The sequence below is a fragment of the Dermacentor andersoni genome, chromosome 10, assembly GCF_023375885.2.
Source record: "Dermacentor andersoni chromosome 10, qqDerAnde1_hic_scaffold, whole genome shotgun sequence".
NCBI classification, from domain to species: Eukaryota; Metazoa; Arthropoda; class Arachnida; order Ixodida; family Ixodidae; genus Dermacentor; species Dermacentor andersoni.
Window position 1 is genome coordinate 11391390 of NC_092823.1, and position 25454 is coordinate 11416843.

Below are 25454 nucleotides of genomic sequence, written 5' to 3' on the forward strand. Positions count from 1 at the left end.
CTTAAGTAGTCGTTCACACAATGTTCGGTTTGGCCAATACAGTCGAACTCGCTTATAATAAACTCAATAGTTCCTCGAAAAGCTCGTTGTATCATTAGGGTGTTATATGTGGACTCGCTCTTCAAAACACAAAAAATAACTTCCTTGTAACTAGCCTCGGCAGTTACGATTCGACACCACTTTGGTCCAAAAATATGATTTTCAGTACCTTCATTTTTGTTCGCAGCACTTTTCTGCATCTACCTGCAAGTGTCCATTAAAAACATCATCTAAAGAGCTATGTGTGGCATTGTAGCCGCTTTGTAACCATGCCTGCTACCGGTTGTGATCACCTGCCATTTTGAAACTGAGTGCAACTGCCACTATTTTTTCTTCGAGAGTGTGATGTATTGTGGCAGGACGAAAGCAGGCCCACGAGTGTAAAATAATGTATATTTACAACTGGTGTATATGGCGTTCAGCCAACTGCCAGACCTCGTCTTCCTTTAGTCCAATTCAACTTCTTCCTTCCCTTCACCGTAACATCACCCTCCCAGCAGAATAGCTCCGTCCCAGTGCAAGTTATAGAGCCTCACTTAATGGGGGGTGACATAGGGCTTGAGCCTGGTGACGTGAACAACATCGCTGGTGACGTTGAGAGGCACTGAAGGCTGACCAACTGGGGCGATCTCGTATGCCACATTGGACAGTTGGCGTAAAATCTGGTGCAGACCAGAATAACGGGAAAGTAGTTTTTCCGACAACCCGACGCGATGTGAAGGCGTCCAGGGAAGGACAGGGAACCAGGTGAAAAATGGTGGTCTCGGTGCCAAAGGTCGTAGCGTCGCTTTTGAGAAGCTTGCGAGACTGTGAGGCGATGACGGCTGACATCCCGGGCCTGGGCGGCTAAGTCAATAGCATCACGAGCATAGCCAGTGCTGGGTGATCGTGCTGCGGAAGGTATCAACGTGTCAACGGGCAAGGTGGCGTCGCAGCCATACAAAAGGTAAAATGGTGAAAATCCGGCAGTGTCATGACGGGACGAATTGTATGCAAAAGTGATGTATGGTAAAGTGACATCCCAGTCGCGGTGATCGTCGGAAACGTACATGGCCAGCATTTCAGTTAGTGTGCGGTTGAGTCGCTCGGTGAGGCCGTTCGCTTGAGGGTGGTACGCAGTAGCAACCTGGTGTTCTGTAGAACAGGAGCGGAGCAGATCATCGACGACCTTCGATAGAAAGTAGCGGCCACGATCTGTCAGCAACTGGCGAGGGGCGCCGTGGTGCAGGATGATGTATAGTAAGAAGTCGGCGACATTTGTAGTGCAGCTGGTTGGTAGGGCTCGTGCGATGGCATATCTCGTGGCATAATTGGTTGCTACAGCAATCCATTTGTTTCCTTTGATGGAAATTGGAAAGGGGCCAAGGAGGTCTAGGCCCACACGGAAGAAGGGTTCTGTATGGATATCAATTGGTTGCAGCAAACCAGCGGGAGGCATAGCAGGCGTCTTCCGGCGCTGACACAGGTCGCAAGAAGCGACATAACGGCGCACAGAGCAATAAATGCCGGGCCAGAAGAAGTGGCACCGCAGGCGGTCGTATGTACGAGTGATGCCCAGATGTCCAGCAGTAGGAGCGTCATGAAGTTGCTAGAGTACAGCGAGTCGAAGGTGCTTGGGAACGTCTAGGAAGAGCTCCGTGCCGTCAGGACGAACGCTATGACGGTATAAAGTTCGATCGGGCAAGGTGAACATCCGGAGGGACGGGTCATTGGGCGAGGAGCTTAGGCGTTCCATAAGTGTTCGAAGAACAGGATGTTTGCACTGCTCGTCGCCAATATGGAGGAAGCCGGATAGGGATAGAACACCGATGTCCGAATCTGCATCGGTATCGTCCAGTTGATCCACAGAATTGCGGGACAGGTAGTCAGCGTCTTTATGCAGGCGCCCTGACTTGTACATAATAGAAAATGTATATTCTTGTAGACGGAATGGCCAACGTGCAAGTCATCCAGTTGGGTCCTTCAAAGAGGAGAGCCAGCAGAGGGCGTGATGATCGGTTACGACGCAGAAGCTCCGACCGAAAAAGTACGGCCAAAATTTCACGACCGCCCATACGAGCGCAAGACATTCCCTCTCAGTAATGGAGTAATTTCGCTCGGGCGTTGAAAGAAGGCAGCTAGCGTAAGCGATGACATGGTCTTCGCCCTGTTGACGCTGAGTAAGGACAGCTCCGATGCCATGACCACTCGAGTCAGTTTGTACTTCAGTGGGTGCAGAAGGGTCAAAGTGGGACAGAATTGGGGAAGTTGTAAGCCGCTCAATCAGGGTGGAGAACGCTTTCTCCTGCAGTCATCCCCAAGAGAAAGAGACGTCTTTCCTAAGAAGGTCAGTGAGAGGGTGAGCGTTGTCGGCAAAATTTTTCGCAAATCTCTGGAAATAAGAGCATGAGCCCAGAAAACTACGGACGTCGTTTGTTGAACAAGGTACAGGAAAACTTCGCATGGAACGAACTTTCTGTGGATCAGGTTGGATTCCGGCGGCGTTTACGAGATGGCCGAGCATGTTCATTTCACGGCGACCGAAATGGCACTTGGAGGAGTTTAGCTGAAGGCCAGCCCTCCGAAACACGGAGAGTATGGTTGTGAGGCGCCGCAGGTGGCTCTCGAAGTTCGGCGAAAACACAATCACATCGTCAAGGTAACAGAGGCATGTTGACCACATCAAGCCGTGCAAGAGAGAGTCCATCATGCGCTCGAATGTAGTTGGCACATTGCGTAATCCAAAGGGCATGACTTTAAATTGGTACAGACCATCTGGCGTGATGAAGGCGGTTTTCTCGCAGTCCATCTCATTGACGCTAATCTGCCAATAGTCGGAGCGGAGGTCAATCGATGAAAAGTATTGGGATCCGTGAAGGCAGTCGAGAGCATCATCAATGCGAGGCAGGGGATAAACATCCTTCTTTGTTATCCTGTTCAAGTGACGGTAGTCAATGCAGAAGCACCACGAGTTGTCTTTTTTCTTTACTAAGACAACCGGTGATGCCCACGGGCTACTCGAAGGTTCAATGATGTCCTTGTCTATCATCCTGTCTACCTCTTTTTGTATGATGGCCCTTTCTGTTGCGGAGACACGATATGGCCGCCTATGAATGGGGCTGGCGTCACCTTTGTGGATGCGATGCGTGACAACAGATGTCTGGCCAAGTGAACGGTCATCCAAATCAAAGATGTCCCGATAAGAGGACAGGAGGTGATGAAGAGCTGTTGTTTGCTCGGAAGGAAGGTCAGGGGCGATCATCTTAGAAACATCGTCCGCAGGTGTCGAGTTCGGAGAGTGGGGAGTGGGTGAGAAAGGTCCGTTGGTACTGAGGAAGGATTCAGAGGTCAAAGAAGAAATCTCAAATTCTTCCAAAGGAGTGATATGCGCTGTGGCGATACTGTGTGGCAGCACATCCGACAAAAATGCAAAATTGAGGATGGGCACGCGTGCGCAGTTTTCGCGGATCCGGATTAAGGTGCTCGGTAGGGCAATATTGCGTGACAAAACCACATCAGTAAGCGGCGACACGACGTACTCGCCATCAGGTATGAGAGGACAGGGCGTCAGGAGGACATTTATAGCCGCCTGTGGAGACAGCCTTGCAAACTCAGCAGAACATAAGCGGTGTGAAGCACAAGTTGTTGAAAGAGCGTAGGTTAGGGCGTGTTGGTATTCCATAACTGAGGTTTTGTAGCGCACGAAAATGGACGAAAGACAGTGGCAAGACGGTGGCACTGTCGCCTTCAACACACAAGTTGTTGCGTCGGTAGGACGCAGCAGATCCAACTGTATAACACCTGCGGAGCAGTCAACTTGGGCAGAGTGTTTCGAAAGGAAGTCGAGGCCGAGAATTAGGTCGTGCGGACAGTGTTCAAGGACGATAAATAGAACAACGGTATAATGGCCACCAATGGTCACACGTGCTGTGCACATTCCAAGTTCAGGTGAAGTACTGCCATCGGCGACTCGCACAGTGCACAGTAAGGCGGGTGTCAGAACCTTTTTGAGCCTTCGGCGGAGAGCAGCGCTCATAACTGAAAGCTGCGCTCCTGTATCAATGAGAGATCTAACAGGAATGCCATCAACTTCAATGTCCAGTAGGTTTCCACATGTAGGCAGGGTCAACAGAGGATTTGTGGGCCGAGTCGAAATTGCAGCTTCACCTACGGGAGCCGCACCGCCTAGTTTCCCGAAGCAAAGCGACTGGTTGCAGAAAGGGATGAAGAGCGGTGAACGAGGGGCGAACGGGACCTACGACTTTGCGGAGACAGGGAGCGGCTAGATCTTGGTGGAGCACTGTCAGCGTTGATGTTCCTAGTCGGCGTATAGGGCGAGGAAGTATGATTGTCTGATACTTAGCGGTAGTGACTCGGAGGCGACGACCAGTGGTTGCGGCAGTGACGGGCGATGTGTCCAATACCGGAACAATTAAAACAGATGTGTTTATCATCCACTGTGTGCCAGTCAGCTGGGTTGTGACGGAGTGGCGGAAAGCTTTGCGTCTGGGAGTGAGCGACCAGAGAAATCTGGTAGGTGTTTGTATGGCAGACCGAGCAGAGTGATGGAATGCCCAAACTTGCTATTTCGTCCCGAACGACTGCTTGTATAAGGGAGATAGCGCGCACGCTTTCCCAACATTCGGAATGAACTGGAGACGGAGCCATAGTCTCAAGCTCACAGCGAACGATACACATGATATCTTACGGTCCTGTGGGCTGAACAAACCGCGGCGGGTCTTCGCAAGATGTGGCGGTATTGGGCAAATGATCGAAAGTTTGAGCAACACGGCGGCCCTTCGCTTGTTCGAAGCGCCGGCATTCCTTTACAATTGCATCCACAGTGGCACAATCCTTACACATCAGGAGATTGAAGGCATCATCTGCAATACCTTTCAGTATGTGACCAATCTTGTCTGCCTCGGTCATGTTGTTATCAGCCTTACGACAGAGGGCCAGCACATCCTGTATGTACACGACATAGGATGCTGTGGATGTCTGAGCGTGACACGCAAGTTCTTTTTTTGCTGCCAGGTGACGACCGACAGGTCTGCCAAACAGGTCTCACATTTTTTCTTTGCAGACATCCCAGCTCGTTAGGTCAGCTTCGTGTGTGTCGTACCATTGCTTCGCAGTTCCTCTTAGATAAAATATTATGTTTGCTAGCATCATTGTTGGATCCCACCTGTTGTTGTCGCACACTTGCTCATACATCGTAAGCCAGTCCTCGACGTCGGCGTTGTCCGTGCCACAAAATGTCCCTGCGTCTCACAGATGAGCGAGGATGACCGTTGGCACGGGCTGGTGAGGCGTTGTCGCTTGTGTTGGTTTTTGCCATTGTGGCGACAGGTAGATGACGTCCGCTGTGAAGTTCCGTGATTGTACCCCGCACCTTTCGCCAAAATGTTGCAGGAGGAAAGCAGGCCCACGAGTGTAAAATAATGTATATTTACAACTGGTATATATGGCGTTCAGCCAACTGCCAGACTTCGTCTTCCTCTAGTCCAATTCAACTTCTTCCTTCCCTTCACCGTAACAATATTTTACCGTCAGCTGGCTGAGCGGATTCTGCATGCGATAGCGAAGCATTCTAGTTGGCTAAAAGCGGAAACTACTGTGGTATGCCAGCACTTTGCAAACAACTTGCCTTTACAGCTTGCAGCATCAGCCACACGCATGCCGAGAGCCGCGAAGTTACATTTTTCTTATGTTGCTTCGACCAAATAAGTGTGAAGTTTGAAAGGTAGAACAGCGTCACGGGCCATTATCAGCAATAACGCAAACAAACCATCGACAAACCGTTACCGCCGACTCTTTGCAACTTTACATGGCAGCAGCATGTTGTGCTACATTCACACTAACTCGGGGCACGCGAATATCAATAGCAACACTTCAGCGGCATTTAGTTCAAATTGGTCCTTGGACAACGCGCAATCACTTTAACACATGCTTTCGCATTGTAGCGAGCGGGATAGTACATAATGTAGTGCAGTTGGTGCTTGATGAAAAACTTTGCAAAAGTGAGGGTGCCGCTGTTGTAGCTTCCGAGATTAGAGGCCACGGCCACCGTATGCTGTACTGCTTTGCCCTGAAGCACGGTTACCCTAGCATAGTTGAAAGCGAGTGACTTTTCTCACGGTTTCTGAAATCGGCGCACGGTGCTTGCTCATTTCAGTGGTCGAATGTTCGTCATGGCGAGACAGGGGCAAGGGGTGCGCTGCCGTGCGCCTAGTTTGGTCGAGCTTCCATGCTTCGGAACTTTACCTGCGCCTCCTTTTACAGTGACCGGGTTTGAAGTGTCCCTCATAGAGGAACGAATTTGTTACTTGTAAAAGTACATTGCTTTTGAAAATGATAGTCATATCTGGATGCAGTTTCAATAGGTATGGTTGGAAAATCATAAATGCCGTGAAATGTGGTCATTATATAGATCGTTATATCTGGGATCATTATGGTTCGACTGTATACACTTTTCTGCATAACACGGGGATGGCATAAAGCACACCTCTGGAGCATTTAACGAAAGGTTTCCTATTCTTAGTGTGGCAATGTCACCTGCTTTCACATCAAATTTGAGGACAAAGCTGAGAAAGCTCATTGGGGGTAAAATAAAACTGATTTCACAGAATGCTATAGCCGAGTCACGAAGCATGGAGCACGAAGGGTAAGGGAAGAAGCCCAGCCTGCTAAGTTGAGGCCGGGGTTTATACCGTATCTGCACAAAGTGTCATACAGTAAAACCTCATTAATTCGGATTTCACGGAACTGAAAAAAATTTCTGAATTACCGTATTTACTCCAATCTAGGCCGACCCCGGTTCTAAGCCGACCCCCTAAAGTCCAAAGCCAACAAAAAAGAAATATATTACCTTGAATTTAGGCCAAACAAAAAAAAGTGAGGACAGCGTTCACAAAATGCAAACAACATTTATTGAATCTGAACGTGCAGAGCTCATTCAACGACGTCATCACTGCTAGACTCGTCGCTGTGTTCCTTGTCACTGTCGCCTTCAAACAGTGCACTATCTTCAGTACCGTCAAGCACATTAGATATCCTGCACTCTTTAAAGGCATGCACAGTATCTGGGATCTTAAAGGCGCGCACGGTATTTATCTGGGACACGCTTTTCAGTACCGGGTGTACATCCGACCATCGCAATGTAGATGGTGCTCTTCATCCTGAAAAGCTTTGCACTGAGTAAAAACGAAACTACTGTTTACCGCAACCGCTGTGGATGAAACTGGGGTGGCTGTCGATGCAATCATGGATGGTGACTTTGCAATCCTGAAGGCGCATGGCCAATGCATGCAGCAAGCCAAAATGAAACTACTGTTTTCTCCAACTGCGTACGAAACAGTAATCGTAATCGACGTAATCAAGGATGGCGACTATGCAGTCGTGAAGGCACATGGCCGACGCAGTGTTATGCGCGGCAGTAAACGTAAGAATGAAGGCTTCAAAGGTGCAGACGTGTGCACCAAGACATCGGCGCGCCACCACCGATGTTTCTTGTACGCAAGATCAGCGTGCCATTTAAACACGAATAAAGATTTCTGTTTTAAGTCAATACAGCTTCATCTAAGATATTGTGTTGTCTTAATTCTTTGGCCTGTCTCAAGCATAGAATCATATCAAGCAACGAAGCAATGTATCAACAGAATTCAAACAAAAGCAATCTTGCTCTCCATGCGTCTGCGCCTGCGTGTCGTCACAAGTCAGCACAACATGGGATTCCGAAACTTCTCCTTCAAAAGTGTGATATGGCATAACAAGAAGAAACAGTGGCCTCGGAACGTCGGAATCACTGCTTGATAGTCGTGGCACTGTAGTTGTGGGTAGAATAGGCGATATGTCTGGTAGCGGCACCAACATGAGAGATGCAACTTGTAGCAAAATAGAAATTTCTGGCCCCGATGTGTTTAAGATGCCAGTCGGAAGCACTTGTGGGCACTTGCACCCTTGTGGGCAGCTCTACATTGAACAAACTGAGTGCTGCATGAATTACCGCTTAAGAGAACATGCACAAAAACTAAAGAAAAAAGAGGATAAGGGCGCAGATATGGGGGCTCATGTTACCGCATGTGGATATGACGCTTGATTTCCTGAGACCACTATTCTGGGCAGGAGCGGCAACGCCTCTTCTAGGCTTGCATTTGAGGCCTTCTTTATCAAGAATCATCATCATCATCATCAGCCTGGTTACGCCCACTGCACGGCAAAGGCCTCTCCCATACTTCTCCAACTACCCCGGTCATGTACTAATTATGGCCATGTTGTCCCTGCAAATTTCTTAATCTCATTCGCCCACCTAACTTTCTACCGCCCCCTGCTGCACTTCCCTTCCCTTGGAATCCAGTCCGTAACCTTTAATGACCATCGGTTATCTTCCCTCCTCATTACATGTCCTGCCCATGCCCATTTCTTTTTCTTGATTTCAACTAAGATGTCATTAACTCGCGTTTGTTCCCTCACCCAATCTGCTCTTTTCTTATCCCTTAACGTTGCACCTATCATTCTTCTTTCCATAGCTCGTTGCGTCGTCCTCAATTTAAGTAGAACCCTTTTCGTAAGCCTCCAGGTTTCTGCCCCGTACGTGAGTACTGGTAAGACACAGCTGTTATAAACTTTTCTCTTGAGGGATAATGGCAACCTGCTGTTCATGATCTCAGAATGCCTGCCAAACGCACCCCAGCCCATTCTTATTCTTCTGATTATTTCACTCTCATGATCCGGATCAGCAGTCACTACCTGTCCTTAAAGCCCCTCAATTTTTCAAAAGTAGCGCCATTCTTAGATCTTGCCGCCACCACGCTCACCCTGGCGCGTCCTCCTCCACGCTTCCTGTCGCCCCAGCCTCCTCCGCTCCCCCATTGGCCAATCTGTGTCACATGGAAGCAGGCGCCGCGCTTTTGTATATTTTTTTCTTTCCAGCGCGAAGCAGGCGCCGCTGCCGCGCTTTTGTATATTTTTTCTTTCTAGCGCGCGCCGACCTCCATTGTTGGGCCTGCGCGACGAAAGTACGGCAGGCGGACTGGCGGAGTGCGTTAGCGTAATAGAATGTGCAGGGCCGAGAACTTAATTGCGATGCCATGCTGCTGCGCCTTCGGTTGCCGCAACAGACACAGCGAGGGCAAAAAGCTTTGCTTTGCCGTCCGGCGGGCGCAACGCAAAAAGAAGTGTGGATTCGCAGGATCGGCCGGGCTGACTTCGATGAAGTGGCAAAGAACGCACGGCTTAGTGAAGTAAGGGCCACGGCTACTCACAACCTCTTATTTTGAGCCTAGTTCACGCCTTCCGCTTCGAAAAAGTGGGTGTTCATGCTCTGCGTGGTTTTTAGCGCGTTGTTTGACTTTCTTTTTTCGAATGTGCTCTCTTTGTTTCATGTAGTATCGTCTTGCGGTGAAATGCACGCATCTGCAGCTGGCCTGTGACATAAAAGCGACTTTATTCAGGGTGTGTTTTGAGCTCCACCAGAAGTTAGCACATTCTCGACGCTATTGCAAGGCTCACTATGACTTACGATGCAGTCTTTTAGCTTCGAATGTACGCCCGCATGTATTGATTTGGTTTGTGGTGATTAATGTTTTTAACGTTCCGAAGCGACTAAAGCTAGGATGGAGGTCGTAGTGGATGGCTGCGGATAACTTTATCTAGCTCGCCTGGGGATGTTTAACGTGCACTTTGATCGTAGAGTCGTACGTGGGCCGGTAAATTCCTCGTTGGCGTTTCATAATACTCGCGCGCTAGCGCTGCTTTAGAAGTTGGCGCCTCGGCGCGATTGTATTTCTTCAAAAAATTTAATTTACTGGTGTAACAACTTGTCATTATTTCGTATTATTGACGGCGCCTCCAGGGCACCAAAGCGGCAACGGGAACACCAAAGCTAGAACCAGCGCTGGATGGGGCTCGCCGAAGCCTGTGCATGCCAAGGGGGTATAAGATCGCGGACAGCCAATTTTGTATGCGAACACTCCCTGCGACGCCTGCATTAGTGTAATGTTACGTGCTCTTCAGAGGCCTCCGTTAGCCATTACATGTGCCCTCTTGGAGCAGTACTTGTAAAAAAAAAAGCAATATATCGTCACGATTACCAAAGCACCCCGCAATGAAAAAACAGCCCTGTTGCCAGGCATTGCTGACCGCACACAGCCGGAATCTCTCACGCGCCGACCGAACAAAAGTGTCCTGCAGGTACGTGAATGAACCTACGAAACCACGTACACATACTTTCACGCTGTCAACACTTGAAACTTTGGTAATTACGCGCGTGTTTGAGTACACCGCGTTCTTGCCTCGTGTTTCAGCAACACGAACTCTCAGCGTCGCGCTTTACGCCTTAAATACGCCTTGAATAATGGTCATTTTCTCTATTTCTTCCGCAATTCCAACACGAAATTCTAAAGCCAGTTACCGACTGACGAAGAAAGATCTCGATTGAAAAAACTGCTCCGCAGGGCTCGAACGAACTTTTCTGCGGATTTTGTCCCGTAGCGTGTTAGCCGTCGTCTGCTACGGCAGGCCCACCACCGGCGGCGCCACCGTCGAGGCCGTGCCGAGCGGAGGAGGAGGGAAGCGAATGGCGCTACTTTGGAGATTGAGGGGCTTTACCTGTCCTAAGTAGATGTATTCCCTTACCACTTCCAGTGCCTCGCTACCTATCATAAACTGCTGTTCCCTTCCGAGACTGTTAAACATTACTTTAGTTTTTTGCAGATTAATCTTTAGTCCCACCCTTCTGCTCTGCCTCTCCAGGTCAGTGAGCATGCATTGCAGTTGGTCCCCTGAGTTACTAAGCAAGGCAATATCATCAGCGAAGCGCAAGTTACTAAGGTATTCTCCATTTACTCTTATCCCCAATTCTTCCCAATCCAGGTCTCTGAATACCTCCTGTAAACATGCTGTGAATAGCATTGGAGAGATCGTATCTTCCTGCCTGACGCCTTTCTTTATAGGGATTTTGTTGCTTTCTTTATGGAGGACTGCAGTGGCTGTGGAGCCGCTATAGATATCTTTCAGTATTTTTACGTACGGCTCGTCTACACCCTGATTCCACAGTGCCTCCATGACTGCTGAGGTTTCGACTGAATCAAACGCTTTCTCATAATCAATGAAAGCTATATACAAAGGTTGGTTATATTCCGCACATTTTTCTATCACCTGATTGATAGTGTGAATATGGTCTATTGTTGAGTAGCCTTTACGGAATCCTGCCTGGTCCTTTGGTTGACGGAAGTCTAAGGTGTTCCTGATTCTATTTGCAATTACCTTAGTAAATACTTTGTAGGCAACGGACAGTAAGCTGATCGGTCTATAATTTTTCAAGTCTTTGGCGTCCCCTTTCTTATGGATTAGGATTATGTTAGCGTTCTTCCAAGCGAATCGCAAGTTACTAAAGTATTCTCCATTAACTCTTATCCCCAATTCTTTTCAATCCAGGTCTCTGAATACCTCCTGTAAACACCGCGGTGAATAGCATTGGAGAGATCGTATCTCCTTGCCAGACACCTTTCTTTATTGGGATTTTGTTGCTTTCTTTATGGAGGACTACGTCAAGAATGCCCCAGCGCGTATCTTGTCATGTCCGCTTGTTCACTGATTGCGTTATTTATCGTTCGGTAACTAACCCTTCTGACCAAGAAACCCTTCAGGCAAACCTAAACCTCGTGCTAAACTGGTGTTCGCAATGGATGATGACACTCAACCCTAACAAATGTAAGTACATGTCTTTTCACCGCCATCGCAACCCTTTTGTTTTTGAATATACCATTTCTAACTCCCCTGTTGACCTCGTCCAGTCTTACAAATACTTAGGTATCACCATTTCTGATGACTTATCTTGGCGACTGCACGTAACTAACCTAATATCATCAGCTAATAAAACATTAGGTTTCTTAAAACGTCACCTGCAGGAAGCCCCTCAACACGTCGGACTACAAGCATACATCTCACTTATCAGAACTAACCTGGAATGCACATCGCCCATCTGGAACCCTCATCAAGCATATTTAACAAATGCCATCGAAGCTGTACAAAACCGAGCTACCAGATTTATTCACTCTTCTCACTCATACGACATTAGCATATCATCTCTAAAATTACAATCAGGTTTATGTGATCTTTCTGCTCGCCGTCACATTGCCAGTCTTGTTTTGTATCACAAGTTTTTTTATTTGCCCCTAAGACAAGAACCATACATCTGCGCGCCCCCACCACGCAGATCCCATCGCATCGGTCACCCTCTTCAAGTTTTGCGTCCACAAGCCCGTACTACTACCTTCATGAACTCATTTTTTTCACGAACGGCAACTGACTGGAATGGCCTTCCCCATCATATCGCTGCCATAACCTGTCCATCCACATTTTTGACTTCTGTAAACACCTGCATCTTGTAAACCCCACCCCTTATGTAACACCCCAAAAGGGGTCTTTAAGGAAAATAAATTGATGTGATGTGATGTGATGTAATAGTGATAGGTGAATAGGTGAGCCTTCTATATTATTACTAGATGTCAAATTTGACTTGTGCAAGTGCCTTTGGTGTGCATGTGCCTGTTATTTTTTGCTTGGTATGCACATGCGTGACAAGAGGATATATATACATATATATATATATATATATATATATATATATACACACATTGTTACGTAGGAAGACGCAGACGAAAAGCTATGTACAAGTATATTTACAAGAAAATACGCTGCGCTTGGCCAAGAGGCAACAGCCCGCGCTAGCTTCTCATCGTCGTCGTCGTCTTCGCACTGCTCGCCTTTTCGTGATCGCACATATTGTTCCGTAGCACTACCCCCGGCTGCAAAAGCGCTGTCCCGGAGCGACTAAAGATTGGACTTGGAAGCAGTGTAGTAGGCCTTGAGCCTACTGACATGCACGACATCACTAGATGCCAGAGTAGATGACGAGGTTGAGCTCACAGGAGCAATTTCGTACGTCACAGTCGTCACCTGGCGCAGCACGCGGTAGGGCCCTATGTATCGCGAAAGGAGCTTTTCTGAAAGTCCGACGTGACGTCAGGTAGGGCGACCACAGGAGCACGAGCGCACCAGGCAAAAACTGTACGTCACGATGGCGGTCGTTGTAATGACCCTGCTGAGTGGCTTGTGAGGCCGTCAGTCGAGCACGGGCAAGCTGGCGTGCATGGTCGGCGAGGGCGATGGCGTCGCGCGCATACTCGCTTGTTGAGATCGCAGCAGGAGGAAGTGCCGTGTCTAGGGCCAAGGTAGTTCGTGACCGTACAGTAGATAAAATGGAGAAAATCCGGCGGTGTCGTGCCGGGAAGAATTGTACGCAAATGCTACGTAAGGAAGGGCAATGTCCCAGTCGTGGTGGTCTTTGGAAACATACTTGGACAGCATACCGGTAAGAGTACGGTTTAACCGCTCTGTCAGGCCATTGGTTTGAGGATGGTATGAGGTAGTCAGTTTGTGTTGAATGGAGCAGGAACGCACAATGTCAGCGATAACTTTCGAGAGAAAGTTTCGACCATGGTCAGTAAGCAGCTGTCGCAGGGCGCCATGAAGCAAGATAATGTCACGCAAGAGAAAGTCAGTGGCGCAACTGGTAGGGAGAGCCCGAGTGATAGCGTATCGGGTGGCGTAATCAGTCGCGACGGCTACCCATTTGTTCCCAGAGGATGACGTGGGAAAGGGACCGAGCAAGTCTAATCCAACACGAAAGAACGGCTCTACAGGGACGGTGATCGGCTGGAGATGACCGGCAGGTAGCACCTGAGGTGTTTTCCGACACTGGCAGGGATCACAGGCAGCAACATAGCGTCGAACGGAGCGAGCGAGACCAGGCCAATAGAAGCGGCGGCGGACACGGTCGTACGTGCGGGTTACCCCAAGATGTCCTGCAGTGGGTGCGTCATGCATCTCAAAGAGCACAGTCTGTCGTAGCCGTTTTGGCACGACAAGAAGAAGATCAGAGCCGTCAGGGAGGACGTTCCTTCTATACAGAATGCCGCCCTGGAGGACATATCGGCGAACGGATGCGTAGGTAGGTGTGGAGCGCAGACGCTCGATAAGTGCTCGCAGCGATAGGTCTCGGTACTGCTCATCGGCGATGTTAGCGAAGGCAGACACAGAGAAAATGCCGTTGGCGCTACTAGCGTCGTCACGCTTGTCGACCGGGTAGCGAGACAGGCAGTCAGCGTCCTTGTGTAGACGGCCAGATTTATAGGTGAGAGTATACAAATATTCTTGGAGGCGTAAGGCCCAGCGACCAAGTCTTCCTGTAGGATCTTTCAGTGAGCATAACCAGCAAAGCGCGTGATGGTCTGTGACAACGGAAAAGGGTCGGCCATATAAGTATGGGCGGAATTTCGCAACCACCCAAACTAGGGCCAGACACTCATGCTCAGTGATGGAATAGTTGCGCTCCGCGGGTGAGAGGAGCCTGCTGGCGTAAGCGATAACACGGTCGTGGCCATGCTGGCGTTGTGCCAGTACTGCGCCAATTCCGTGACCGCTGGCATCAGTACGTACTTCGGTAGGCACAGAAGGATCGAAATGGGCCAGAACGGGAGGCGTTGTGAGATTGTCGATTAGATGTGAGAACGCAGAGGCCTCGTTATCGCCCCACTGGAAAGGGGCGTCTTTTTTCAAAAGCTCGGTTAGTGGTCGTGCTATGGCGGCGAAATTTCTCACGATACGGCAGAAGTACGAACAAAGGCCGATGAAGCTGCGCACATCCTTGACACACTTCGGAACAGGGAAGTGCGCAACAGCATGGATCTTGCCTGGGTCCGGTTGCACTCCGTTCGCGTCAACGAGATGTCCAAGGACGGTAATCTGGCGACGGCCGAATTGACACTTTGATGCGTTGAGTTGCAGACCGGCTCGACGAAAAATGTCCAGGACTGCTGAGAGGCGCTCGAGGTGCGTAGCGAACGTTGGGGAGAATATGATAACGTCATCCAAGTAGCACAGGCATGTGGACCATTTGAAACCGTGAAGAAGGGAGTCCATCATGCGTTCAAAAGTGGCAGGGGTGTTACATAGACCGAACGGCATCACCTTGAATTGATAAAGACCGTCTGGTGTTACAAAAGCAGTCTTCTCGCGGTCGAGATCGTCCACGGCAATCTGCCAGTAGCCGGAGCGAAGGTCAATAGAGGAGAAATAGCGAGCACCGTGGAGGCAGTCAAGGGCGTCATCAATCCGAGGTAGGGGATACACGTCCTTTTTGGTAACCCTGTTAAGGTGCCGATAGTCCATGCAAAAGCGCCATGAGCCATCCTTCTTTTTGACCAGTACAACAGGTGACGCCCATGGACTATATGATGGTTCAACAATGTTCTTGGCAAGCATTTCGCGAACTTCTGCGTGAATAACTTCACGCTCAGCTGGTGACACTCGATACGGGCGGCGATGAGTAGGAGGGGCATCGCCGGCATTAATGCGATGTTTGACAGCTGTAGTTTGGGCCAAAGGACGATCGTTAAAGTCAAAAATATCGTGGTAGGAAAACGGAACGCGGTAGAGTTCACGAACATGCTCGGACGGCAAGTCGGGCGCAATCATTTTCTGTGTCAGCGATGGTACAATTTGCCGACTGCGATGGTAGAGGAGCATCGGATGAAGTGTCGTCTACTGCAATGGATGCTACTGAGTGATCCGCGAATGAGCAAAGCTGGGCCAGAGACATCCTGCGTGGCAGCACTTGTGTCTTCAAGCCAAAGTTGACCACTGGCAGGCAGACGCAATTCGCCGTAATAGATAAAACTGTATGAGGTACTGTGATCCCGTGTGTAAGAAGGACGTCTTGCATAGGAGCCGCGATGTAGTGACCGTAGGGGACTGGTGGGGAAGACACTAGGTCAAGGTAGGTCAGTGCCGAAGGTGGCAAGCGAACGAAGTCGACGGAACTGAGGCGACTGGGGTGTGGTTCAGCAGGATCCAGAACAGGCAGGTCAAGGCGGAGAGTACTGGCAGAGCAATCGATGAGAGCAGAATGTGTCTAAGCCGAGGATGATGTCATGGGGACAGTGGGCGATGAGTGTGAATAGCAGGATTGTTGAGCGATCGGTGAAGGAGACGTGGGCGGTACACATACCAATTACGGGGGCTGTTCCGCCATCGGCGACACGGACAACAGGCGTCGTGGCGGGCATGATAATTTTCTTGAGCCGGTTACGAAGGTCAGCGCTCGTTACGGACAAATGCGCCCCAGTGTCTGTGAGTGCAGACACAGAAACACCGTCGACTTGCACGTCAAGAACGTTCAGATGAGTGGGCAACGTCAGTAGAGGATTTGGCAGCGTAGGGAGCAATGCAGCGTCACCTCGAGGCGCTGCATCATCTAATTTACCAGCTAGGAGTGGCGTCCGAAGGGAGTCGGCGAATAGGAGCGACGGGGCTGGGGAGAGCGAGATTGTCGTTGTTGGGGCGAAGGCGAACGAGAATAGGAGCGGTTCGGTGCAGGAGAATCAGCGGCGGCGTTATCGGAGCGTGCGGCATAAGGACGAGAAAGGCCACCTGGGGGGCGAGAGTAGGCGGTATATGTAGACTGGGTCGGGGAACTCCAGCGACTGCGACAGTGCCGAGAACTGTGCCCGATTCGATGGCAGTGGAAACAAATGGCTTGTCGTCAGCAGTGCGCCATTCAGATGGGTTGCGGAAACGTGGTGGGTAAGAAGGTGCGGGACGGGGCGGAATCCAAAAAGCCGCGTGGGTATCAGGGAGATGGGCCGAGCAGATGGTGTGAAGACCCATGTTTTCGAACTCCTGGCGGACAGGTGCCTGGATCAGGGAAACCGTCACTGCAGGTGCGTTGGTGGGGCTGAAGTCGAAGGCAGCCGGATAGGCGGCCTCGATCTCACGCCGGACGATCCCGGTAACATCGGCAGTGTTGTTGGGACGAGGAGTGTCGGCACAGGAAGATGTCGCTGGGGTGTTGGGCAGACGGGCAAACTGCTGGTCGATACGTCGGCTTTTAGCGAGTTCCAGGCGGCGGCACTCTTTTATAACTGCATCCACCGTCGCCACGTTGTTGAAAACGAGCACGTTGAAGGCGTCATCGGCAATGCCTTTGAGGATGTGAGCGACCTTGTCTGACTCAGTCATGTGGGTGTCAACTTTGCGGCACAGAGCCAAGACGTCCTGATTGTACGTGACATAGGGCTCTGTTGACGTCTGCACATGGCCGGAAAGCGCCTTCTGCGCGGCAAGTTGGTGACCGTAGGGGTTGCCGTACAAGTCCCGAAGCTGTGTCTTAAGTGAATCCCAACTGGTGAGCTCATCTTCGTGCATGCGATACCAAACTCTAGGTGTGCCACCGAGGTAAAAGACTACGTTGGCGAGCATAATAGTAGGGTCCCACCGGTTATTGCGGCTGACGTGTTCATACAAGCCGATCCAGTCATCGACGTCTTCCCCATCTTTGCCCGAGAATACGCCAGGATCACGGGGAGCGGGGAGAGTGATGTAGGTCGTCGAAGTGGTAGCAGGTGTCGGAGTCGGGGGAGTCCGGTTGTCGTCGCCGGGAGCCATGAAGGAAGGCTCGACGTACCGTCCAATGCGAAGCTCCGTGACGAGGTACAGGGAACGTCCACCTCCACCAGATATGTTACGTAGGAAGACGCAGATGAAAAGCTATGTACAAGTATATTTGCAAGAAAATACGCTGCGCTTGGCCAAGAGGCAACAGCCCGCGCTAGCTTCTCATCGTCGTCGTTGTCTTCGCATTGCTCGCCTTTTCGTGATCGCACATATTGTTCCGTAGCAATATATATATATATATCTTTATACGATTCTATCCTACCATTTAGCAGTTGTGAACAGCACTTGTCTTTGTCCGCCTTTCTTGTCTCTGGTTTTCATCGCGCTAAGTTACTACTTCAGTTATAGAAAACCAACTAGCCCAACAATCAACTCTTCTAGAACTATCAAACAGTTTCAAAGTGTGGGTTAAAAAATAACTTTTTTTTTTTTTGGAAATGATTCTACATTCCAGCAGTGCCTGCATTTTTACTAATCCACACTTCTTTCATTCAACCTGGTGATGACAAGTAAACAAATCGAGCAAATTTGTTATCTACCGCATCATAACATATCTCGGCTGAAAAAAAAAAAATGTTCACCTGCTGCAGAAAAAAAAATGATTTTGATTCATTTTTCTTCAGCAAAAAAGGACGTTATAAGAAGATTTACATAAACATCATGAGGGTTGCAATGTGGCTTGTTGGTAATGCACTTTCAAGGGGTGTATGGTAGCGCGATTAAAAGACTGAACAAAAGAAGACACACAGGGACACACCCAGCACTGTGTGTGTCCCTGTGTGTCTTCTTTTGTCCCGTCTTTTAATTGCTCTACCGTACACCCCTTGAAGTTACATAAACAAATGGTGATTAATAATTGGAATAAGTGATTCCACTTATTGTCCAGTCGGGAATGTGCGTTATAACATTTGCTGATTGGTTGACAGCTTAAGGGCTGAACGCAGCAAAAGTTGGTTATAAAAGGGGCCTGTTTTTTTTAGTTTTTTTGTTGTTGTTCTTGTTGTTGGGCTCCTTTTCTTTATTATAGAGCATATTGAATAAATACAATCTCATTGAGAACAAGTGGGAGCAAGGTTAACATATCTATTATGCCAGAAAGGTGAGGCGTGCAGACAGGACACAAGAGAAGTGAAGTGGACAACACAAACACCAACTATCAACTGAAGGGAGCAATGAGGCGAAAAAAGAAAGAAGACACAAAACTCATCTTTGCAAGCTCTGGAATGGTATCACCACGTGTCAGTTGGGTGCACGTGCTGGTCTACGTGAGAGATACCTATTAAGGTACTTAATCTCTTCCTTATGTAAAGTAATCGAAGGTTGACTCATGCACACACTTCCGCCATTATAGATGTGCCATGCCTCTACCATAAGACGCGTATCTTCATTCTTGTGCCAGTACAATATCGCACATTCATCTAACTCTGGCGTGCAGTTACAATCTTGGCAATGTAGGGAAAGATTAGAAGGCAATCCAACGGTTAACAACCTTTTATGTTCCATTAGCCTCTGATAGATACACCACACCATTTGCCCTACGTAGAACTGGCGACAGCTAAAGGGAACTTCATAAACCACACCCATACAACAGTCAGTAAAACTGTTGTTCTTATTGTGCTTCACTGGACAAATATCTGTTCTTTTTCTGCCTTTTACCTGCTCCTTTTTCCTTTGCACGGCAGCGCATATCTTACCTAGTTTATTGGGAGCAGTGAAAGCAACATCAACATCATATCTACTTGCAACTTTATTAAGCCTGTGCGATACTGAATGAATGTACGGAATTGCCACTACTCTTTTTTTGCTATTACTGCTTTCTGTAATCACGTCCGTCCCCCTCAAAACTGATTTCTTTTGGCGTTCAGCCACGGTGGCCACTGTTACGCTAGGATAACCTGCTTCTAATGGGCGCCGGACCTGTGCATTAAAACTGGCGCTCATTTTATGCATGCAGGATCTAGTGAGAGAAGACCTAAGGCATGACATGGCAATTCCGTTTTTTACTACTTTCGAATGCTTATATCTAGAGAGTGTCATGGGCAGTGATGCTCGCTTAACAATTCTAACCAATTGCGACTACAATGGAACAGCAATGCTCTGCATATTTGTGGAGAAAGGAATATGGAAACACACTCAACATAGATGCTTTTCGATATGTGCCCATTTTTTTTTAAGTGTGTCGGCTCAAGAGCAAAAGACTTGCAAGACATTTTGCATTTCTCTCACTCTCAGCACCTCTGTGTTCAGTCCTCTTAGCCCTTAGTATGAAAAGGCCAAAATTGTAACCAGTTTAGCAAAGGAGGTAGTGAAACAGCTTTTTAAATTTGTAGTTTTGGTTACCATACCACCAGTGCAGCCGCCGCCAACGAAAAATGGCCCCGCACCACTGCCGATAAATACCTGGCATTGCACCACCAACTAGAAACGACCACCACGACGCTGCCGGTCAAAACTGACATGGCGCACATCTCTATTCGTGTATGATTTCTACTGACAACTATGGTGATGCGAGCTCCACCGCTTCGTTTTGGTGGAGGCCGTTATTGCTCTTTGGGTCACACATTTGCGGCACTCCGTTCTTGTCGAGCTCCGAGAGTTGTCCAAATTAACTGATATGTGGCCAAATACGTCCAAATTAACAAGAGTTTAGTTGCATTAAGTAATGCATATGCTTGCCGGGACTAAAGGTTGAGCCTGAGTTATCCGTTTTTTCAAATTAATGAGAATCAAATTAACAAGGTTGCCATTCATCATGGTGTACCTCTAGCCACCACTTCCGCCGTCCGCCCGTCTATGCCCCCAGTGAGCGACTCAGTGGACTTTCTCTTTCCAATGTTATGTGTAGCGTAGGTGTGCAGTTGTAACTTTTGTGAGTGGTGGTTTTCTTTTTTTCCCACTCTTTTACATAGTTTATCGGTATCTGCAAATAGAACATGTTTTGTTCAACCAACAGCTTCGTTTGTCTTTGAAGCTTGGCTTCAATTGCTTACAAAACACTATCTAAGAATTCTGCATAACAACATGAAAGATATAGTCTGGTTGACTGGTTTATTTTCATCCTCTCAAAATGCAGAGCATCCACGTATGCAGCCCAAGCTGCTGGAAGTGAACTGGGCACCCGACTGCCAGCGTGCGTGCCAGTTCTACCCAGACTTCTTCAACGAGGTGTTTGCGGCCATGTTCCTCGATGAAGCCAGCGCCAGTCCAAACTTTATGCCCCTTTGACAAGCGCCGATCTGCCAGAACTGCACACGCACACCATGCTCACAGAGTGCTTGTCAAGTCTTAACTTTCAGTCGGCTGCTTCGACTTGCTTGCTGTCACTTTGGCGGCCGCCATGGTTTGTGTTGCCACAGAAGACACGTTAAAGATGTCATCAGGCTCGCTACAGACACACTTGCTCAGCAGGCAGGACAAGGTGAAATCATGCTTATCAAGATAGGCCTTTTATAGCGACGCTAGTGGCAAACACCATGAAACCGTCATCACATGGGCGCTGTTGAGCGTGCTTAAGAGGATGCAAATTGAATTGGGCACGGCTGCATGTCATATTCAAGTACCATATTCGATTAAAAAGCAATCACAATTACAGTTGAACCTCAATATAACAAATAACTAAATACAGTCGACTTACGTTAATTCCACCCTGACAGGCCTGATGATATTGATCCAATTATCCGGCTGGTTGTATTAAACAAGATGCAGAAAAAACACTGAAACACACTGCTAATTCATTTGCCACAATGTGCACAATTCTTGGTTGTCTGCTGTCCATCTGTCCAAAGTAGAAAACTAGCAAAGAAATAAAGCTCCTAAACAAAGTTAAAATGTAGCGCACACCCATTTTTTTTAAAGAAAAAATGGGCAAGGGTTTAATTGGCATAGCAGCCGGTTTTCTAAAGTCAGCCTTGCTGCTTTACAGCCCTACTGTGCAGTAAAGCATACAGGTGCTGTAAGCACGGTTTTAATTTCATATCCAATCGCACCCTACAGGCAATTTTAAGTACACTTTCCCTGAAAAAAAAAAGAAAAGTGTGTGTGTGTAAATATTGTAATCAGACATTGTGAGCTACTGTTACTGCTTGAAAATCTTCGTAGTGCAGGCCAAAAATAAGTGTTTTCGGTGGAAAATGACGTGTGTTCAATGCATTCAGTGTCCTTTAAGCTCCACTGAGACATGCTGCATCCAAAGGGGTTGCTATTGGGGTCACCATAGAAGTAAGGCACATGCATGCAGACTGGTCAAGTTCAATTTATCTGAGAAAGGCCAATTTATGCTTGAAATATGAATATTTTGGCCCATAGACGTATGGATGCTGGCCGGGACCTTTGATGGGGATCGAATTAGCAAGAGTAGAATTAGCGGAAGTCTACTCTATAACACACCAAATTAAAGTGTTTCTCATCGACATCTGCATATAAAGAATGCATGCTTACAATGAATATACAATGTGAACAACATATTTTCATGTCTGATGTGGCTTTGTTTAATGAGGTTTGAGTGTATAAGGTGACCGCGCAGTTTGTGGACCCGAGAAAAAGAGAAGTGGGCACACTATTATACTGCGATGCCAATGGGTAATTTGGAGTCGGCACGGATTGCCTGAAGGTCCAAATAACCACGAGCCTGAAAAAAAGATTTATCAGGGAAAAAAGAAAGTGTCTTTATTCTGCAAGTGGCCAAGGAAGCTTGTGAATGCGGTTCTGTACTCTCTTTGGTGTACAACCTTGGAAGTCTGTATTTTTACCATTGTCATGTCATTGCTGCAGACAGGAAAGTGGTCAGGGCCAGAAAAACCCTGCAATTCGCTTCACTACAGGTGCTAAGGGCTGAAAGCCAAGATAGAAATAAGTCAACCGTCAACTGCTTCACGGCTGTCATTGTGCTTCTAAATGCTGCGCTCCGTCAGTGGTAGTTGAAACAAACAAATATAAAGATGTACAGTTGTGGAGGTTGATTGTGCCATTGTATTTACTTGTGGTGTAGCAGTGGTGGCAGAAGCAATGTCATAAAAGAAGGACTGCTTTATTTCAAAATGACACAATTATCAGTTGTGGCAATTCACTGGACGCATTGCAAGCAGCTGTAACTCCTTTTGATTACTCTTGCATCACCAAAAATGATAGGATTGCTTCACAAGAGTGATATAACATCGCTTTGTCATCTCTTGCACTGGCTCTGTAATCACCGTTGTATTTGTTTTATTAGGGACAGTCACTGCAAGCCAAAAGAAATTGTGTCGGAAATGTATGCTTTTATTGGTTCAGCAACAAGTGCTCCTTATTTCATTGTCACAAAAGATTGTGGTTTGTCATAGTAATTTTTAACAGTGCTAAATCAAGCATCTTAGTAGAGGTGAAAAATCTGGGGAGCTCTACATCTAAATACTACGTGGGAAGGGAGAAATTGTCTCATTCAGCATCCACTGAACCAATTTTGATGTTTGTACATTTAAGAGAAAAGGGTAAAATCCATCAACTGTTGGCAGAAGAGCTCTGATTGAAATCCTTTCTTTACAATAATTGCTGACAGTAAAAAGAATTTACAAATTCATGAAGCAAAAGCTTTCCAAATGAAATCACAAATGAAAAATATTGCATGTACAGTTAACCCTCGATGTAACGAAGTAGGTAAAATCGGCGATTTGCTTCAATAGATGGAAATTTCGTCGCATTGAAATTCGACCTTTTATGCAAATAAGTACAGTCGTCGATCGATTTTTTTTATACGGAAAGGAGCCTCAAAATTTTCCAAATTATTGGGCAATCGAAAAAAGCAAATTTGGATCAGAAAACAATATATTTTGGTGAATTTGGGAGTCGGCAATGAATGACACGGTTTCATGCCACGTGGACAATATCTTCACATCAGCGGTGTGAATTAAGCGAAGCCAGCCACACTTTCGCGTGCGCTCCGCCCCCGCAGCTGATAGCATCGTCCACACTGGGATGATGCTATCATGAAAAGTGCCAGCCGCATGAAACAAATGCTTTATATGCCTCTCGCTCCAACAGGTCACTGAAACTCGACATTACGCAACCTCCAAAACATAAACGCGTGGAGAGACAGCTACAAGATGCCAGCACACGCACAAGATGCCAGCAACGCACTTTTTGCACACATGGCAGATTAGTACCTCTAAAACATAGTGCGCAACTGCGTATGCACCCAGTCACGCTGTGAGGCGGAGAGTTTTCATTTTTACGGGTGGGGGCCAACCAGCTTTCCGAATCCCATATATATATTTAATGTGGGCATTTATACGCTATTCTTTGTCATCTGTACATAATCATGTGGGGTTCACATGAAGTTCTTCATCATCGCTTGTGGCATATATATATATATATATATATATATATATATATATATATATATATACACGCATACACACACACACGCATATATATATATATATGTCAGGTTCGGAAGTTATATACAATTATTACATAAATTACTATATGGGTTCCATATATATATATATATATATATATATATAGTTCTTCCACTTGAAACTTCGTGTGACCTCGAAGAATTGAGCGCTGAAGGGATGGCATTATATGAGTATATACAAGACTTCATAATAGGAGACAGTACAATTTCCCAGCCCGAGTCCTTTTGGTGGTGTAACCTTCCTTCGTCTAACTGTCGCATACTTGGCTATCACTAGTACTGCTTCGCATTTTCGGCAAAACTGTAGCCTCTCTCCTTTTTTTTCTTTTTCTGTGAGTCCGAGTATAAGTGCTGCTGCGCATGAGTGCTGTTGATTCTGACTTCGAGTGAATCCGGCTTGGCCTCATTTCGGTTACTGAGTGAATTATACAGTGTTCCCCAGCTGTCATGCGCCAAAACTTAAAAATAAAGCAGTAGTGTTACTCGAAGAAAACCTTGTGCAAATTGCTCCCAGTACAGTGTAGTAGCTGCCAGTAATTATTTCATTACTGAGATTCAATTTGGTAATTGTAATTAATTATCTAACTTGAAGTACTGTCCTAATTTTCAAAGTATCACTGACTCATTTGTAGGCACCGAAAATGACATCTAACTGCGGTGTTTTCAGCGACATACTAAAATTGCATAAAATTTTTTTCGACTGACAAGGAAACATCAAGAAATATGGAAAATTCCACATCAGTGCGCTCAAACCCGCATCATAAACCAGCACCCTCAAATAAACTGCATGAGTGCAACTGCATTGCCTATCTCAAACCCAAAGAGACAGTGATGATGATGACGGTACGGAAGGAGCACCAACAGCAGGTTTCGTGGCTTCACAGCTATTCCTTCCTCACATTTCTACGTCACAGTTATTATCCGTCTCTCAGGGCCAACTGATCACATTGATAACAAAAGCCCTTTGATAACGTGGCGAAAGTTCCACTCAAAAGCAATGTAATAATCATAGAATGTTTCAAAATCCCGGCTTTGCTTGCACCGCATCGAAAAAGTGCGCACGAAACTATAATTTGCACCAGAAACTTGCTTCGTACCAAAGCCAAATTAAAGTGACCATTTTACTTTTCATGAAAATGTGTACTTGCTACAAAACAGGTTTGTGTCAAAAAATAAAAGCGAAATAAACAGACCAGGAAGCGACCAATGTGTAGAGAATAGGCAAAACTGATGCGTTCAAGTAAGTAAGTATACCGCTTCTAAATGAGCCAAATTAGCAATCAAGATGTATACACCAAAAAAATTAGATTTATGTGTTCCCTTATTATCTATGAATTTGTAAGCTCATAAACACAAGCTGCTGACTAGAGGACGAGTTCTAATAGGTCTCCTTTTACAGTTACGCAGTACTGTGTCTGTTTTATCACATCTTCAGTGGCTTTCTTGATGACCGACAACAGAATTCTAAGGAAAACATCCGTAATCCTTGTCTTGAGCTAATCTGACGTCCATCTCGATCATGTAAGCA

The 25454-nt window shown here is 47.2% G+C and overlaps 1 protein-coding gene across 1 annotated transcript in view; it reads left to right on the plus strand.

Moving 5' to 3' along the window:
• The window catches only part of TTLL12 (Tubulin tyrosine ligase-like 12), a 363841-nt gene extending 341032 nt beyond the window's left edge, over nt 1-22809 (plus strand). The window contains exon 15 of the mRNA XM_050168995.3: nt 20609-22809. Within this exon, the coding sequence (XP_050024952.2) occupies nt 20609-20760 (152 nt within the window). The 3' untranslated portion in view covers nt 20761-22809. The remainder of the gene's footprint in view (nt 1-20608) is intronic.
• The last annotated feature ends 2645 nt before the right edge of the window (nt 22810-25454 follow it).